This window comes from Cuculus canorus, chromosome 32, assembly GCF_017976375.1.
Source record: "Cuculus canorus isolate bCucCan1 chromosome 32, bCucCan1.pri, whole genome shotgun sequence".
Classification (NCBI taxonomy): Eukaryota; Metazoa; Chordata; class Aves; order Cuculiformes; family Cuculidae; genus Cuculus; species Cuculus canorus.
Genome location: NC_071432.1, coordinates 712,715 through 729,386, shown reverse-complemented (window position 1 = coordinate 729,386; position 16,672 = coordinate 712,715). Strand labels below are relative to the sequence as shown.

Here is a 16,672-nt window from a genome sequence, read left to right as displayed (position 1 = left end):
TTAAACCCCCCCAAACCCCCTTAAACCCCCCCAACCGCCCCCCCAATCCCTTAAACCCCCCCTTAAACCCCCAAACCCCCCCTTAAACCCCCCCTAAACCCCCCCAAATCCCTTAAACCCCCCCTTAAACCCCCCCAAACCCCCCCCTAAACCCCCCCAACCGCCCCCCCAATCCCCCCCCCCCCCTTAACCCCCCCCCTCCCAATCCCTCCCCCCCCCCTTTAAGCCCCCCCCCCCCCCCAAATCTCAGCCCTTTCCCCCCCCCCCCCCCCTCTCTTTTCGAGCCCTATGGAGGGTTCTGGGGGGGCCACGGGGTCCCCCCCTTCTGGAGGAGGAGGTGGAGGTGGAGGAGGAGGAGGAGGAGGGGGGGCGGTTAATGCGGACCCCCCCGATCGGGCAGTGGAATACCTGCTGGAGTTAAATCGGATTATCGCGACTCAACGACACCTTTTGGCTTCGCAGCGGCGGCGAATCGCTCAGCTCGAAGGGCAACTGCAGCGTTTGGCGCGAGAGAATCGGCACCTCCGGCAGAGGGCAGGGGGGGGGGGACCCCCCCGCCACCAGGTACGGGGGGGACCCCGAGTTTAAAGGGGGGTTCCGGGGTGGGGAACCCCCAAATTGGGGTGTAAAGGGGGTTTTGGAGGGGGTTATAGGGGAGGAGAAGCCGGGTTGGGGGGGGGGGAGCCCAGATTTGGGGGTGTCGGGGGGGGTTATGGGGTGAGGAACCCCCAAATTGGGGTGTAAAGGTGGTTTGGAGGGGGTTATAGGGGAGGAGAAGCTGGGTTGGGGGGGGGGAGCCCAGATTTGGGGGTGTCGGGGTGGGTTGTGGGGTGAGGAAGCCCCAAACTGGGGTGTAAAGGGGGTTTTGGAGGGGGTTATGGGGTGGAGAGTTCAGATTTGGGGGTGTCGGGGTGGGTTATGGGGTGGGGAACCCCCAAATTGGGGTGAAAAAGGGGGTTTGGAGGGGGTTATAGGGAAGGAGAAGCCGGTTTGGGGGGGGGGAGCCCAGATTTGGGGGTGTCGGGGGGGGTTATGGGGTGGGGAACCCCCAAAATTGGGGTGAAAAAGGGGGTTTTGGAGGGGGTTATGGGGTGGAGAGTTCAGATTTGGGGGTGTCGGGGGGGGGTTATGGGGTGGGGAACCCCAAAATTGGGGTGAAAAGGTGGTTTTGGAGGGGGTTATGGGGTGGAGAGTTCGGATTTGGGGGTGTCGGGGGGGGTTATGGAGTGGGGAACCCCTAAATTGGGGTGAAAAAGGAGGTTTTGGAGGGGGTTATGGGGTGGAGAGTTCGGATTTGGGGGTGTCGGGGGGGTCATGGAGTGGGGAACCCCCAAATTGGGGTGAAAAAGGGGGTTTGGAGGGGGTTATAGGGGAGGAGAATCCGGTTTGGGGGGGGTCATGGGGTGGAGAGTTCAGATTTGGGGGTGTCGGGGGGGGTTGTGGGGAGGGGAAGCCCCAAATTGGGGTGTAAAGGGGGTTTTGGAGGGGGTTCTGGAGTGGGGAACCCCCAAATTGGGGTGAAAAGGGGGGTTTGGAGGGGGTGATGGGGTGGAGAGTTCAGATTTGGGGGTGTCGGGGGGGGTTGTGGGGTGGGGAACCCCCAAATTGGGGTGAAAAAGGGGGTTTTGGAGGGGGTGATGGGGTGGAGAGTTCAGATTTGGGGGTGTCGGGGGGGGGTTGTGGGGTGGGGAACCCCAAAATTGGGGTGTAAAGGTGGTTTGGAGGGGGTTATAGGGGAGGAGAAGCTGGGTTGGGGGGGGGGAGCCCAGATTTGGGGGTGTCGGGGGGGGTTGTGGGGTGGGGAACCCCCAAAATTGGGGTGTAAAGGTGGTTTTGGAGGGGGTTATGGGGTGGAGAGTTCGGATTTGGGGGTGTCGGGGGGGGTTATGGGGTGGGGAAGCCCCAAATTGGGGTGAAAAGGGGGTTTTGGAGGGGGTTATGGAGTGGGGAACCCCCAAATTGGGGTGAAAAGGGGGGTTTGGAGGGGGTGATGGGGTGGAGAGTTTGGATTTGGGGGTGTTGGGGGGGGTTGTGGGGGGGGGGAAGCCCCAAATTGGGGTGTAAAGGGGGTTTTGGAGGGGGTTATGGGGTGGAGAGTTCGGATTTGGGGGTGTCGGGGGGGGTTATGGGGTGGGGAACCCCCAAATTGGAGTGAAAAAGGGGGTTTGGAGGGGGTTATAGGGGAGGAAAAGCCGGTTTGGGGGGGGGAGCCCAGATTTGGGGGTGTCGGGGGGGGTTATGGAGTGGGGACCCCCCAAATTGGGGCTTTAGAGATCAGTGACCCCTATTTTGGGGGAGCAGAGAGGTGAGATTTGGGGGGGGGCGTTATGGGCGAATATGGACCCGGCCCCCTAAGTTGGGGGTTTGGGGGGGAGCGTACGGCCTCGGGGGGGGGTCTGAAGGCCCTATAGATTGGGGGGGGGGGGGGGAATAGGGCCCTATAGACCCCATTTTGGCTCCTGGGGCCGTATATCGCCCGGTCCATATATGGCCCCGTTTCCGCCCTCAGGGCCACGTGGATCCCGACGCTCAATACCAAAACCATTTGGATCCCGAAGGGCAATTCCCGCCCTGTTCCGACTCCGACCTCCCCTACGGATCCCACCCGGATGGCGACGGTGGGCAATACCCACCCCATACGGACCGGGATCTCCCTTACCCGAGTCACGACGGGCAATATTCCGGCCGTTCGGAGCGTGACGGCCAATATCGATCCCATTTGGATCGCGACGGGGAATACCCGGATCATTTAGATCGCGACGGTGGGCAATACGGAAGCCGTACGGATCGGGATCGCTACCTGGAACGGGACGGGCAATATGAGGCATTACCGGACCGTGAAGTGTCGTATTCCGCTCATCCGGATCACGACAGATCCTATCAGAGCCGGAAAGATCGGGATCGCCCTTATCAAAGTCGAACGGATCGAGACGGGCAATATCCCAACCGGATGGACCACGAGGGGCAATTCCAGAGCCGGATGGAACGCGATGGGCAATATCTGAGCCATACGGACCGGGATGGGCAATTCCAGAGCCACACGGAGCGGGATGAGCAATATCCGAGCCGGATGGAGCGGGACGGGCAATATCACAGCTGTTTGGAGAGGGATCTTCAGTATCAGCCCCATATGGACCGGGATGGGCAATTCCAGAGCCGGATTGAGCACGACGGACAATATCCAAGCCATATGGACCGGGATGGGCAATTCCAGAGCCGGCTGGATCGAGACGGGCAATTCCAGAGCCGGCTGGATCGGGATGGGCAATATCCCAACCGTACGGACCGGGATGGGCAATTCCAGAGCCACGTGGAACGAGAGCTGCAGTATCGGCCTCGCGACGGGCATTATCCGTCGTGTATGGAGCGGGAAGGGCCTTATGCCGCTGCGTGTAAGCGGGAGCGCTGCGGAGCTTCCCAGCGGGACTGGGAACGGGAATGGGCGCGAGGGCAGCTCAGCAGAGACCCCTCGAGGAGTTCCAGTCCCGGCGCGGGCGGCGGTCACAGCACCAGCGCCAGCACCAGCCCCGCCACCACCCTCCAGCGCAAGTAAGGCGCCCCGAAAACGCCACCAAAACGCCCCGAAACGCCCTGAAACGCCCAGAAAACACCCCAAAACGCCCCCAAATGCCCCAAAAATGCCATGAAATGCCATGAAAACGCCCCAAAACGCCACAAAAATGCCACAAAACGCCCCAAAACGCCCCAAAAACGCCCCCAAACGCCCTGAAAACGCCATGAAACGCCCCAAAACGCCACAAAAACGCCCCAAACGCCCTGAAAACACCATGAAACGCCCCGAAACACCCCCAAACACCCCAAAATGCCCCCAAAATGCCATGAAATGCCATGAAATGCCATGAAAATGCCACGAAACGCCCCCTAAACGCCACAAAAACGCCGTGAAACGCCCCAAAACGCCCTGAAAACACCACGAAAAGCCCCGAAACACCCCCAAACACCCCAAAACGCCCCAAAAATGCCCCGAAATGCCATGAAATGCCATGAAAACACCATGAAACGCCCCAAAACGCCACAAAAACGCCCCAAAATGCCACAAAAATGCCACAAAATGCCATGAAAACACCATGAAACGCCCCCAAAATGCCCCAAAACGCCACAAAAACGCCCCCAAACGCCCTGAAAACGCCATGAAACGCCCCAAAATGCCACAAAAACGCCCCCAAACGCCCTGAAAACACCACGAAATCCCCGAAACACCCCCAAACACCCCAAAATGCCCCAAAAATACCACGAAATGCCATGAAAACGCCATGAAATGCCACAAAACTCCACAAAAACACCACGAAACGCCCCAAAACGCCCTGAAAATGCCACGAAATGCCCCAAAACGCCCTGAAAACACCACGAAACGCCCCGAAACACCCTGAAACACCCCGAAACACCCCAAAACACCCCAAAATGCCCCAAAAATGCCACGAAATGCCATGAAAACGCCACGAAATGCCACGAAACACCACAAAAATGCCACGAAATGCCCCAAAATGCCACAAAAATGCCACAAAATGACATGAAAACGCCACAAAGCGCCCCAAAACGCCACAAAAACGCCACGAAATGCCCCAAAACGCCCTGAAAACACCACGAAATGCCCCGAAACACCCCCAAACACCCCAAAATGCCCAAAAAATACCACGAAATGCCATGAAAACGCCACAAAATGCCCCAAAACGCCACAAAAATGCCCCAAAATGCCCCAAAACGCCCTGAAAATGCCACGAAATGCCCCAAAACGCCCTGAAAACACCACGAAACGCCCCGAAACACCCCCAAACACCCCAAAAGCGCCACAAAATGCCCCAAAAGCACACTGAAAGGCAACAAAACGCCACAAAATGCCCCAAAACGCCCTGAAAACACCACGAAACGCCCCAAAACACCCCCAAACACTCCAAAATGCCCAAAAATGCCACAAAACACCCTGAAAACACCACAAAATGCCACAAAACGCCCCAAAAGCACACCAAAAACACCCAAAATGCCACGAAAACACCCCAAAACGCCCCGAAAATGCCCCGAAATGCCCCAAAATGCCCCAAAACACCCCAAAAGCACACCGAAAACACCCCGAAACGCCACAAAACACCCCGAAACGCCACAAAAATGCCACGAAATACCCTGAAATGCCCCGAAACGCCACAAAAACGCCACAAACCACCCCAAAACGCCCCAAAGGCACACTGAAAACACCCCAAAACGCCCCGAAACGCCCCGAAAACACCACAAAATACCCCAAAATGCCCCAAAACGCCATGAAACGCCACAAAACGCCATGAAAATGCCCTGAAACACCCCGAAATGCCCCAAAAACGCCCCGAAACACCCCAAAATGCCCCGAAACGCCCCAAAATGTCCCAAAACGCCCCAAAACCACCCCCAAAACACACCAAAATGCCCTGAAACACCCCAAAAACACCTCAAAAGCAACCCAAAACACACCAAAAGCACCCTGGAACACCCAAAACGCCCTGAAAACGCCCCAAAACACCCCAAAAGACACCCAAAACACATCAAAAGCACCCCGAAAAGCCCCCAAACACCCCAAAACCACCCCAAAACGCCCTGAAAGTACCCCAAAACACACTGAAATGCCCCGAAATGCCCCAAAAGTGCCCCAAAACACACTAAAACGCCCCCAAAACACCCTGAAACACCCCAAAGCACCCCTAAACGCCCCCAAAACACCCCAAAACGCCCCAAAAGTACCCCAGAGCACCCCGAAACACCCCAAAACCACCCTGAAACACCTCAAAACACACCGAAAGCAGCCTGAAACACACCAAAAGCACCCCAAAACACCCCGAAACTTCCCAAAACACCCCAAAAGTACCCCAAAACACATCAAAACACCCCAAAACACCCTGAAACACCCCAAAACACCCCCAAACCACCCTCAGTATCCCAAAACAACCCAAAACCACCCCAAAACACCCCCAAATCACCCTTAGTACCCCCAAAACACCCCAAAACTACCCCAAACCCACTCCAAAACACCCCAAAAACAGCCTCAGTACCCGAAAACACCCCAAAACCACCCTCCATACCCCAAAACACCCCCAAGACACCCCCGAAACACCCCAAAACTGCCCTAAAAACACCCCAAAAACACCCTCAGTACCCCAAAATACCCCCAAAACACCCCCAAAACACCCTAAAACACCCCCAAACCACCCTCAGTATCCCAAAACACCCCCAGAACACCCCAAAATCACCCTTAGGACCCCCCCAAAACACCCCCAAACCACCCTCAGCACCTCAAAACACCCCCAAAACACCCCCAAACCACCCTCAGTACCCCAAAAGACTCCCAAAACACCCCCAGAACACCCCCAAATCACCCTTAGGACCCCCAAACCACCCCCAGTACCCCAAAACACCCCCAAATCACCCTCAGCACCCCAAAACCACCCCAAACCCCCCCGGTACCCCAAAAAACCCCCAAACCACCCCCAAATCACCCCCAAACCACCCCCAAACTCCCCAACTCCCCCCCAGTACCCCAAAACGCCCCCAAAAGACCCCAAAATCACCCCAAAACCCCCCTCAACCCCCCCCAAGTCCCCCAAAAAAGGGACCTAGGGGGGTGGGGGGGACCAAGGACCCCCCCATATCAGACCCAAAAGGGGGGGGGGAGGGTTGTGTTTTGGGGGAGCAGATGGGGGCGCCACGGGGGGGGGACACAAACGTCATTGTCGTGTCCCCCCCCCACTGTCCCCACGTCTGGATGGGCTGGAGGGGCGCCCAGAGCACTTTTGGGGGGGTCCTGGGTCCCTTTTTGGGGGGGTCTCACCCCTCTAAGTCCCTTTTGGGGGGTTCTGTGTCCCTTTTGGGGGGTCCTGGGTCCCTTTTGGGGGGGTCTCACCCCTCTAAGTCCCTTTTGGGGGGGTCCTGAGTCCCTTTTGGGGGGTCTCACCCCCCTTCAGTCCCTTTTTGGGGGTGTCCTGGGTCCCTTTTGGGGGGTCTCACCCCCTTCAGTCCCTTTTGGGGGGGTCCTGAGTCCCTTTTGGGGGGGTCTCACCCCCATTCAGTCCCTTTTGAGGGGGTCCTGGGTCCCTTTTGGGGGGGTCTCACCCCTCTAAGTCCCTTTTGGGGGGTCCTGAGTCCCTTTTGGGGGGGTCTCACGCCCCTTCAGTCCCCTTTTGGGGGGTTCTGGGTCCCTTTTGGGGGGTCTCACCCCCATTCAGTCCTTTTTGGGGGGGTCGTGGGTCCCTTTTGGGGGGTCTCACCCCCATTCAATCCCTTTTAGGGGGGTCCTGGGTCCCTTTTGGGGGGGTCTCATCCCCTTCAGTCCCTTTTGGGGGGTCCTGGGTCCCTTTTGGGGGGGTCCTGGGTCCCTTTTGGGGGGGTCTCACCCCTCTAAGTCCCTTTTGGGGGGGTCCTGGGTCCCTTTTGGGGGGTCTCACCCCCATTCAGTCCCTTTTGGGGGCTCCTGGATCCCTTTTGGGGGGGTCGTGGGTCCCTTTTGGGGGGTCTCACCCCCCCTCAGTCCCTTTTGGGGGGTCCTGGGTCCCCTTTTGGGGGGGTCGTGGGTCCCTTTTGGGGGTCTCACCCCCCTTCAGTCCCTTTTGGGGGGTCCTGGGTCCCCTTTTGGGGGGTTCTGGGTCCCTTTTGGGGGGTCTCTGCCTCTCTCTGACCCCCCCCTTTTCCCCCCCCCAGGTCCGATCGCGACAGCTCGAGGACAGTGAGGTCAGTTACATCCTCCCCCCCCATTTTTCTATCGCGATAGGGGGCGCTCTGTCACAAGGAGGCCCTTCTAGCGCCAGAGACCCCCCCTTGTGTGTGTGTATGTGTGGCACAGCGGCTCCGGCATGTCGCGATAGACACGCTATATCACGCTAGATGCGATATGTTGCCCTAGACCTGGCGTGTCGTGATGGGGCCGAGATGTCACGACAGCCCCTCCGTGTCACGACAGGGCGCTGGAGGAAGGGGGGTGGGGGTGGTCCCCGGTTGCCATGGCGATAGGCGCGGTTGCCGAGTGACGGTGACAGCCTGGAGGATGCTCAGTGTCGCCATGGCAACCACGGACACCCCAGGGCTCTATAGGGGCCTCCAGGAACCTATAGGGCCCATAGGACCCCCCCCCGGCTCTATAGGGCCCATAGGGCTCTATAGGGGCCTCCAGGAACCTATAGGGCCCATAGGACCCCCAGTGACTCTATAGGGCCCATAGGGCTCTATAGGGGCCTGCAGGAACCTATAGGGCCCATAGGACACCCCCCCCCCCGGCTCTATAGGGCCCATAGGGCTCTATAGGGGCCTGCAGGAACCTATAGGGCCCATAGGACCCCCCCCCCCCCCGGCTCTATAGGGCCCATAGGGCTCTATAGGGGCCTCCAGGAACCTATAGGGCCCATAGGACACCCCCCCCCGGCTCTATAGGGCCCATAGGGCTCTATAGGGGCCTCCAGGAACCTATAGGGCCCATAGGACCCCCCCCCCCCGGCTCTATAGGGCCCATAGGGCTCTATAGGGGCCTGCAGGAACCTATAGGGCCCATAGGACCCCCCCCCGGCTCTATAGGGCCCATAGGACCCCCACTGACTCTATAGGACCCATAGGGCTCTATAAGGGCCTCCAGGAACCTATAGGGCCCATAGGACCCCCAGTGACTCTATAGGGCCCATAGGGCTCTATAGGGGCCTGCAGGAACCTATAGGGCCCATAGGACCCCCAGCAGCTCTATAGGGCCCATAGGGCTCTATAGGGGCCTGCAGGAACCTATAGGGTTCAGAGGGGCTCCCTGGGTTCTATGGGGCCCATAGGACCCTCAGCGACTCTATAGGGACCCTCAGTGACTCTATAGGGCCCATAGGACCCCCAGTGACTCTATAGCGCCCATAGGACCGCCAGTGACTCTATAGGGCCCATAGGGCTCTATAGGGGCCTGCAGGAACCTATAGGGTTCAGAGGGGCTCCCTGGGCTCTATAGGGCCCATAGGACCCCCAGTGAGTCTATAGGGACCCTCAGTGACTCTATAGGGCCCATAGGACCCCCAGTGACTCTATAGGGCCCATAGGGCTCTATAGGGGCCTGCAGGAACCTATAGGGTTCAGAGGGGCTCCCTGGGCTCTATAGGGCCCATAGGACCCCCAGCGACTCTATAGGGACCCTCAGTGACTCTATAGGACCTATAGGACCCCCAGTGATTCTATAGGGACCCTCAGTGTCTCTATAGGGCCCATAGAACTCCCAGTGACTCTATAGGGACTCTCAGTGACTCTATAGGGCCCATAGGACCCCCAGTGACTCTATAGGGCCCCCCAGGGCTCTATAGGGCCCATAGGACCCCCAGTGTCTCTATAGGGTCCCCCAGGGCTCTATAGGGCCCATAGGCCCCCCAGTGACTCTATAGGGCCCCCCAGTGTCTCTATAGTGTCCCCCAGGGCTCTATAGGGTCCCCCATTGTGTCTATAGGGCCCATGGGCGCCCCCTCCCCCCGGGCTCCCGCTGGGATGCGGGGGGGGGGGGGGGGGCAGTGATGCCGCCCGGGGGCGGTTGCTATGGCAACGCGGTATTTTGGGCTTGGGGGGGGCGGGGACGGAGGAGGAGGCGGAGGAGCCGCTGACCCCTCCCCCTTTTTGCCCCTCCTCCTCCTCTTCCCCCCCCCCTCCTTCGGGAATCCCATTCGCTCCTTCCCCTTCAGCTCCGACCCCCCGCGTTGCTATGGCAACGGTTACCATGGCAACCGCCAGCCCGGCACGCAGGGGGCGGGGCTTTGCGCATGCGCTGACCTATGGGGGTCTCTGTGTCCCCCTCCTTTAGCCCCCCCCCCAATTTAGGACCCCCTTCCCTCTTTAGCCCCTCCCCCTCTTTAGCCCCTCCCCTTTAGCCCCCCACTCTCTTTAGGGCTCACCTCAAATGGGGTCTGAGGGGCAAATGAGGAGGAGAGAGGGGTAAAATGGGGTGTGAGGGGCAAATGAGGGGAAGAGAGGGGGTAAAATGGGGTCTGAGGGGCAAATGAGGAGGAGAGAGGGGTAAAACGGGGTGTGAGGGGCAAATGAGGAGGAGAGAGGGGGTAAAATGGGGTGTGAGGGGGAAATGAGGAGGAGAGAGGGGTAAAACGGGGTGTGAGGGGCAAATGAGGGGGAGAGAGGGGGTAAAATGGGGTCTGAGGGGCAAATGGGGAGGAGAGAGGGGGTAAAACGGGGTGTGAGGGGCAAATGAGGAGGAGAGAGGGGGTAAAATGGGGTGTGAGGGGGAAATGAGGAGGAGAGAGGGGGTAAAATGGGGTGTGAGGGGCAAATGAGGGGGAGAGAGGGGGTAAAATGGGGTGTGAGGGGCAAATGAGGAGGAGAGAGGGGGTAAAACGGGGTGTGAGGGGTGAATGAGGAGGAGAGAGGGGGTAAAATGGGGTGTGAGGGGCAAATGAGGGGGAGAGAGGGGGTAAAACGGGGTCTGAGGGGCAAATGAGGGGGAGAGAGGGGGTAAAACGGGCTGTGAGGGGCAAATGAGGAGGAGAGAGGGGGTAAAATGGGGTGTGAGGGGTAAATGAGGAGGAGAGAGGGGGTAAAATGGGGTCTGAGGGGGAAATGAGGAGGAGAGAGGGGGTAAAATGGGGTGTGAGGGGCAAATGAGGAGGAGAGAGGGGGTAAAATGGGGTCTGAGGGGCAAATGAGGAGGAGAGAGGGGGTAAAACGGGGTGTGAGGGGCAAATGAGGAGGAGAGAGGGGGTAAAACGGGGTCTGAGGGGCAAATGAGGAGGAGAGAGGGGGTAAAATGGGGTGTGAGGGGCAAATGAGGAGGAGAGAGGGGGTAAAATGGGGTCTGAGGGGCAAATGAGGAGGAGAGAGGGGGTAAAATGGGGTGTGAGGGGCAAATGAGGAGGAGAGAAGGGGTAAAATGGGGTGTGAGGGGTAAATGAGGAGGAGAGAAGGGGTAAAATGGGGTCTAAGAGGGGGTAAAATGGGGTCTGAGGGGCAAATGAGGGGGAGAGAGGGGGTAAAATGGGGTGTGAGGGGCGAATGAGGAGGACAGAGGGGGTAAAATGGGGTCTGAGGGGCAAATGAGGGGGAGAGAGGGGGTAAAACGGGGTGACATTGGGCTCCTCCCCCCCTCTCTTCCCCCCCTTTTCCCTCCATCCCCTCATTGGGCCTTGGCTGTTGCTGCAGAGACTCCATTTCCCCTCCCAGACACCGTAAAGCCCTTTTCCCGCCCAAAAGCAGAGGTGGGGGGTGGGGGGGGATCCCCCTCCTCTCTCTCCCCCCTCTCGTTTGTGGGGTGTCCCCCCCCCCCCCTTGTCCGCCATGTGGTGTCTGCAATGCCCGGAGCCGCGGCCCCTGCGGCAGCGTCTGCTGCTCGGGTGAGTGCCCCCCCCCCTTAATTAATTAACCCCCCTCATTAACACCCCTGTTCATGAATCCCTCCATAACCCCCCTGTACATTAACGCCACTGCTCGTTAACCCCCCCAATAACCCCCTTCTTCATTAACTGCCCCTCATTAAACCCCCCATCATTAAACCTCCCCTTCATTAACCCCCTCATTACCCCCTTATTAAACCCTCTCATTAACCCCCTCATTAACTCCCTCATTAACCCCCTCATTAACCCTTCTCTTCATTAACCCCCATAAACCCCCCCGATCATTAACGCCCCTCTTCGTTAACCCCCTAATAATCCCCCTCTTCATTAACTGCCCCTCATTAACCCCCTCTTCATTAAACCCCCCCTTCATTAACCCCCCCTTCATTAAGCCCCTTCTTCATTAACCCCCTCATTAACCCCCTCATTAACCCCTCTTTTCATTAACCCCCCCATAAACCCCCCCGTTCATTAACGCCCCTCTTCGTTAACCCCCCAATAATCCCCCTCTTCATTAACTGCCCCTCATTAACCCTCCTCGTCATTAACCCCCCCTTCATTAACCCCCCCTTCATTAAGCCCCTTCTTCATTAACCCCCTCATTAAGCCCCTCATTAACCCCTCTCTTCATTAAGCCCCCATAAACCCCCCCGATCATTAACGCCCCTCTTCGTTAACCCCCCAATAGTCCCCCTCTTCATTAACTGCCCCTCATTAACCCCCTCTTAATTAAACCCCCCTTCATTAAGCCCCTTCTTCATTAACCCCCTCATTAACCCCCTCATTAACCCCCGTTAACCCCTCTTCATTAACTCCCCCTTCATTAACCCCTTCATTAACCCCTCCTTCATTAACACAAACTTCATTAACATCTTCATTAACACAAACTTCATTAACATCTTCATTAAGACCATCTTCATTAACCCCCCCTTCATTAACCCCCCTTCATTAACCCCCCCTTCATTAACCCCCCCTTCATTAACCCCCTCTTCATTAACCCCTTCATTAACCCCCCTTCATTAACCCCTTCATTAACCCCCCCTTCATTAACCCCCTCTTCATTAACCCCCTCTTCATTAACTCCCCCTTCATTAACCCCTTCATTAACCCCTTCATTAACCCCCTTCATTAACCCCCTCTTCATTAACCCCCCCTTCATTAACCCCCTCTTCATTAACCCCCCCTTCATTAACCCCCCTTCATTAACGCCCCATCTTAATTAGGCCCATCTTAATTACCCCCATCATCATTAACGGCCCCTTAATTGCTCACCTTTAATTACGGGGGGAGGGGCATCATTCCTCCACACCCCCCTAATTAACCGCCCTCATTAACCCCTTAATCCCCTCCTCTCTTAATTACCCCCTCCTCATTAACCCCTTAATCCCCTCCTCTCTTAATTACCCCCTCCTCATTAACCCCTTAATCCCCTCCTCTCTTAATTACCCCCTCCTCATTAACCCCTTAATCCCCTCCTCTCTTAATTACCCCCCTCCTCATTAACCCCTTAATCCCCTCCCCTCTTAATTACCCCTCCTCGTTAACCCCTTAATCCCCTCCTCTCTTAATTACCCCACCCTCATTAACCCCTTAATCCCCTCCTCTCTTAATTACCCCCTCCTCATTAACCCCTTAATCCCCTCCTCTCTTAATTACCCCCTCCTCATTAACCCCTTAATCCCCTCCCCCTCTTAATTACCCCACCCTCATTAACCCCTTAATCCCCTCCTCTCTTAATTACCCCCTCCTCATTAACCCCTTAATCCCCTCCCCTCTTAATTACCCCCTCCTCATTAACCCCTTAATCCCCTCCCCCTCTTAATTACCCCCCCCTCGTTAACCCTTTCCCGCCCCACGGGGGGGGAGGTCCCCTCCCCTCCCCCTCTTGGACCACTCCCCCATCCTTAAAGCCCTTAATTAACTCCTCTCACCCCTTAATTAACTCTCTCTAATTAACCCCCCCAGGACCATGTGTCCCATGTGACCTCTGAGGTCACCTGGAGGTTCCTTGAGACCACCTGAGGGTTCCTTGAGGCCACCTGAGGGTTCCTTGAGGCCACCTGGAGGTCCTTGAGGCCACCTGAGGGTTCCTTGTGGCCACTTGGAGGTCCTTGAGGTCACCTGAGGGTTCCTTGAGGCCACCTGAGGGTTCCTTGTGGCCACTTGGAGGTCCTTGAGGTCACCTGAGGGTTCCTTGAGGCCACCTGAGGGTTCCTTGAGGCCACCTGGAGGTCCTTGAGGCCACCTGAGGGTTCCTTGAGGCCACCTGAGGGTTCCTTGAGGTCACCTGAGGGTTCCTTGTGGTCACCTGGAGGTTCCTTGAGGCCACCTGAGGGTTCCTTTAGGCCACCTGGTGGTCCTTGAGGCCACCTGAGGGTTCCTTGTGGCCACCTGGAGGTCCTTGAGGTCACCTGAGGGTTCCTTGAGGCCACTTGAGGGTTCCTTGAGGCCACTTGGGGGTTCCTTGAGGCCACCTGGAGGTTCCTTGAGGCCACCTGAGGGTTCCTTGAGGCCACCTGGAGGTCCTTGAGACCACCTGAGGGTTCCTTGAGGCCACTTGGAGGTTCCTTGAGGCCACCTGAGGGTTCCTTGAAGCCACATGATGGTTCTTTGAAGCCACTTGGAGGGTCCTTGAGGCCATGTAAAGGTTCCTTGAGACCACCTGATGGTACTTTGAAGCCACATGGAGGTCCTTAAGGCCACCTGGAGGTTCCTTGAGACCACCTGTGGGTTCCTTGAGGCCACCTGGAGGTCCTTGAGGCCACCTGAGGGTTCTTTGAGGCCACGTGGAGGTTCCTTGAGGCCATTTGGAGGTTTCTTGAGGCCATTTGGAGGTCCTTGAGGCCACCTGGAGGTTCCTTGAGGCCACTTGAGGGTTCCTTGAAGCCACCTGGAGGACCATGAGGCCATGTGAGGGTTCCTTGAGGCCACCTGGAGGTCCTTGTGGCCACTTGGAGGTTCCTTGAGGCCACCTGAGGGTTCCTTGAGGTCACCTGGAGGTTCCTTGAGGCCACCTGGAGGTCCTTGTGGCCACCTGAGGGTTCCTTGAGGCCACCTGGAGGTCCTTGAGGCCACCTGAGGGTTCCTTGTGGCCACTTGGAGGTCCTTGAGGTCACCTGAGGGTTCCTTGAGGCCACCTGAGGGTTCCTTGTGGCCACTTGGACGTTCCTTGAGACCACCTGAGGGTTCCTTGAGGCCACCTGGAGGTCCTTGTGGCCACCTGGAGGTTCCTTGAGGCCACTTGGAGGTTCCTTGAGACCACCTGAGGGTTCCTTGAGGCCACCTGAGGGTTCCTTGAGACCACCTGAGGGTTCCTTGAGGCCACCTGGAGGTCCTTGAGGCCACCTGAGGGTTCCTTGAGGCCACCTGGAGGTCCTTGTGGCCACCTGAGGGTTCCTTGAGGCCACCTGAGGGTTCCTTGAGGCCACCTGGAGGTCCCGTTTGGCTCTCCCAGTGCTCCTGGAGGTCCCCCCCGGCCTTCACCCCTTGTTTTCCCCCCCCAGTATGGACGGCGAAGCCGCTGGCGGTGAAGCTGGAGCTCCAGGAGGTTCCGAAAGCCCGGCACGTCCCTCGTCGTACCGAGGCCGCCCTCAAGGTCCAGGAGGAGCCGGAGGAGGACCTGGCGGAGGTTCTCCCGGGTTGGGGTGGCCGCGGTTGCCGCCGCAGCCGGCCAGCGTGGCGCTGCGCAAGCAGGAGGAGGAGGAGGAGAGCAAGAGGTCCAAAGCCCTCAGCGACACCTACGAGCTCTCCACCGACCTGCAGGACAAGAAGGTAACGAGAGGCCACCCGGGAAACCCCCCGAGATCCACACGGGGGCCACCAACCGCGTGGCATGGCCGCCAACCGCGTGGCATGGCTGCCAACCGCGTGGCATGGCTGCCAACTGTGTGTCATGGCCTCCATCTGTGTGTCATGGCCGCCATCTGTGTGTCATGGCCTCCATCTGTGTGTCATGGCCGCCATCTGTGTGTCATGGCCTCCATCTGTGTGTCATGGCCGCCATCTGTGTGTCATGGCTGCCATCTGTGTGTCATGGCCGCCATCTGTGTGTCATGGCTGCCATCTGTGTGTCATGGCCGCCATCTGTGTGTCATGGCTGCCATCTGTGTGTCATGGCCTCCATCTGTGTGTCATGGCTGCCATCTGTGTGTCATGGCTGCCATCTGTGTGTCATGGCCTCCATCTGTGTGTCATGGCCGCCATCTGTGTGTCATGGCCTCCATCTGTGTGTCATGGCCTCCATCTGTGTGTCATGGCCTCCATCTGTGTGTCATGGCCGCCATCTGTGTGTCATGGCCTCCATCTGTGTGTCATGGCCGCCATCTGTGTGTCATGGCTGCCAACTGTGTGTCATGGCCACCATCTGTGTGTCATGGCCGCCATCTGTGTGTCATGGCTGCCATCTGTGTGTCATGGCCACCATCTGTGTGTCATGGCCGCCATCTGTGTGTCATGGCCGCCATCTGTGTGTCATGGCCTCCATCTGTGTGTCATGGCCGCCATCAGTGTGTCATGGCCTCCATCTGTGTGTCATGGCTGCCATCTGTGTGTCATGGCTGCCATCTGTGTGTCATGGCCTCCATCTGTGTGTCATGGCCGCCATCTGTGTGTCATGGCCTCCATCTGTGTGTCATGGCTGCCATCTGTGTGTCATGGCCGCCATCTGTGTGTCATGGCCTCCATCTGTGTGTCATGGCCGCCATCTGTGTGTCATGGCCGCCATCTGTGTGTCATGGCCTCCATCTGTGTGTCATGGCCGCCATCTGTGTGTCATGGCCTCCATCTGTGTGTCATGGCCTCCATCTGTGTGTCATGGCCTCCATCTGTGTGTCATGGCTGCCATCTGTGTGTCATGGCCTCCATCTGTGTGTCATGGCCTCCATCTGTGTGTCATGGCTGCCATCTGTGTGTCATGGCCTCCATCTGTGTGTCATGGCTGCCATCTGTGTGTCATGGCCGCCATCTGTGTGTCATGGCCTCCATCTGTGTGTCATGGCCGCCATCAGTGTGTCATGGCCTCCATCTGTGTGTCATGGCCGCCATCTGTGTGTCATGGCCGCCATCTGTGTGTCATGGCCTCCATCTGTGTGTCATGGCCTCCATCTGTGTGTCATGGCTGCCATCTGTGTGTCATGGCCTCCATCTGTGTGTCATGGCTGCCATCTGTGTGTCATGGCCTCCATCTGTGTGTCATGGCCGCCATCTGTGTGTCATGGCCTCCATCTGTGTGTCATGGCTGCCATCTGTGTGTCATGGCCGCCATCTGTGTGTCATGGCTGCCAACCCCTGACGCCATCTTGACACCTCCATCTTGACCCCATCTCAACACCTCCATTTTGACACCTCCA

General features: G+C 57.9%; 1 protein-coding gene across 1 annotated transcript in view; it reads left to right on the top strand.

Annotated features, from left to right (window-relative positions):
- The window catches only part of LOC104067830 (IQ motif and SEC7 domain-containing protein 2-like), a 58,972-nt gene that overhangs the window by 7,721 nt on the left and 34,579 nt on the right, over nt 1–16,672 (top strand). The window contains exons 4-7 of the mRNA XM_054052155.1: nt 332–564; nt 2,510–3,549; nt 7,678–7,707; nt 14,828–15,095. Coding sequence (XP_053908130.1) covers nt 332–564; nt 2,510–3,549; nt 7,678–7,707; nt 14,828–15,095 — 1,571 coding nt within the window. The remainder of the gene's footprint in view (nt 1–331; nt 565–2,509; nt 3,550–7,677; nt 7,708–14,827; nt 15,096–16,672) is intronic.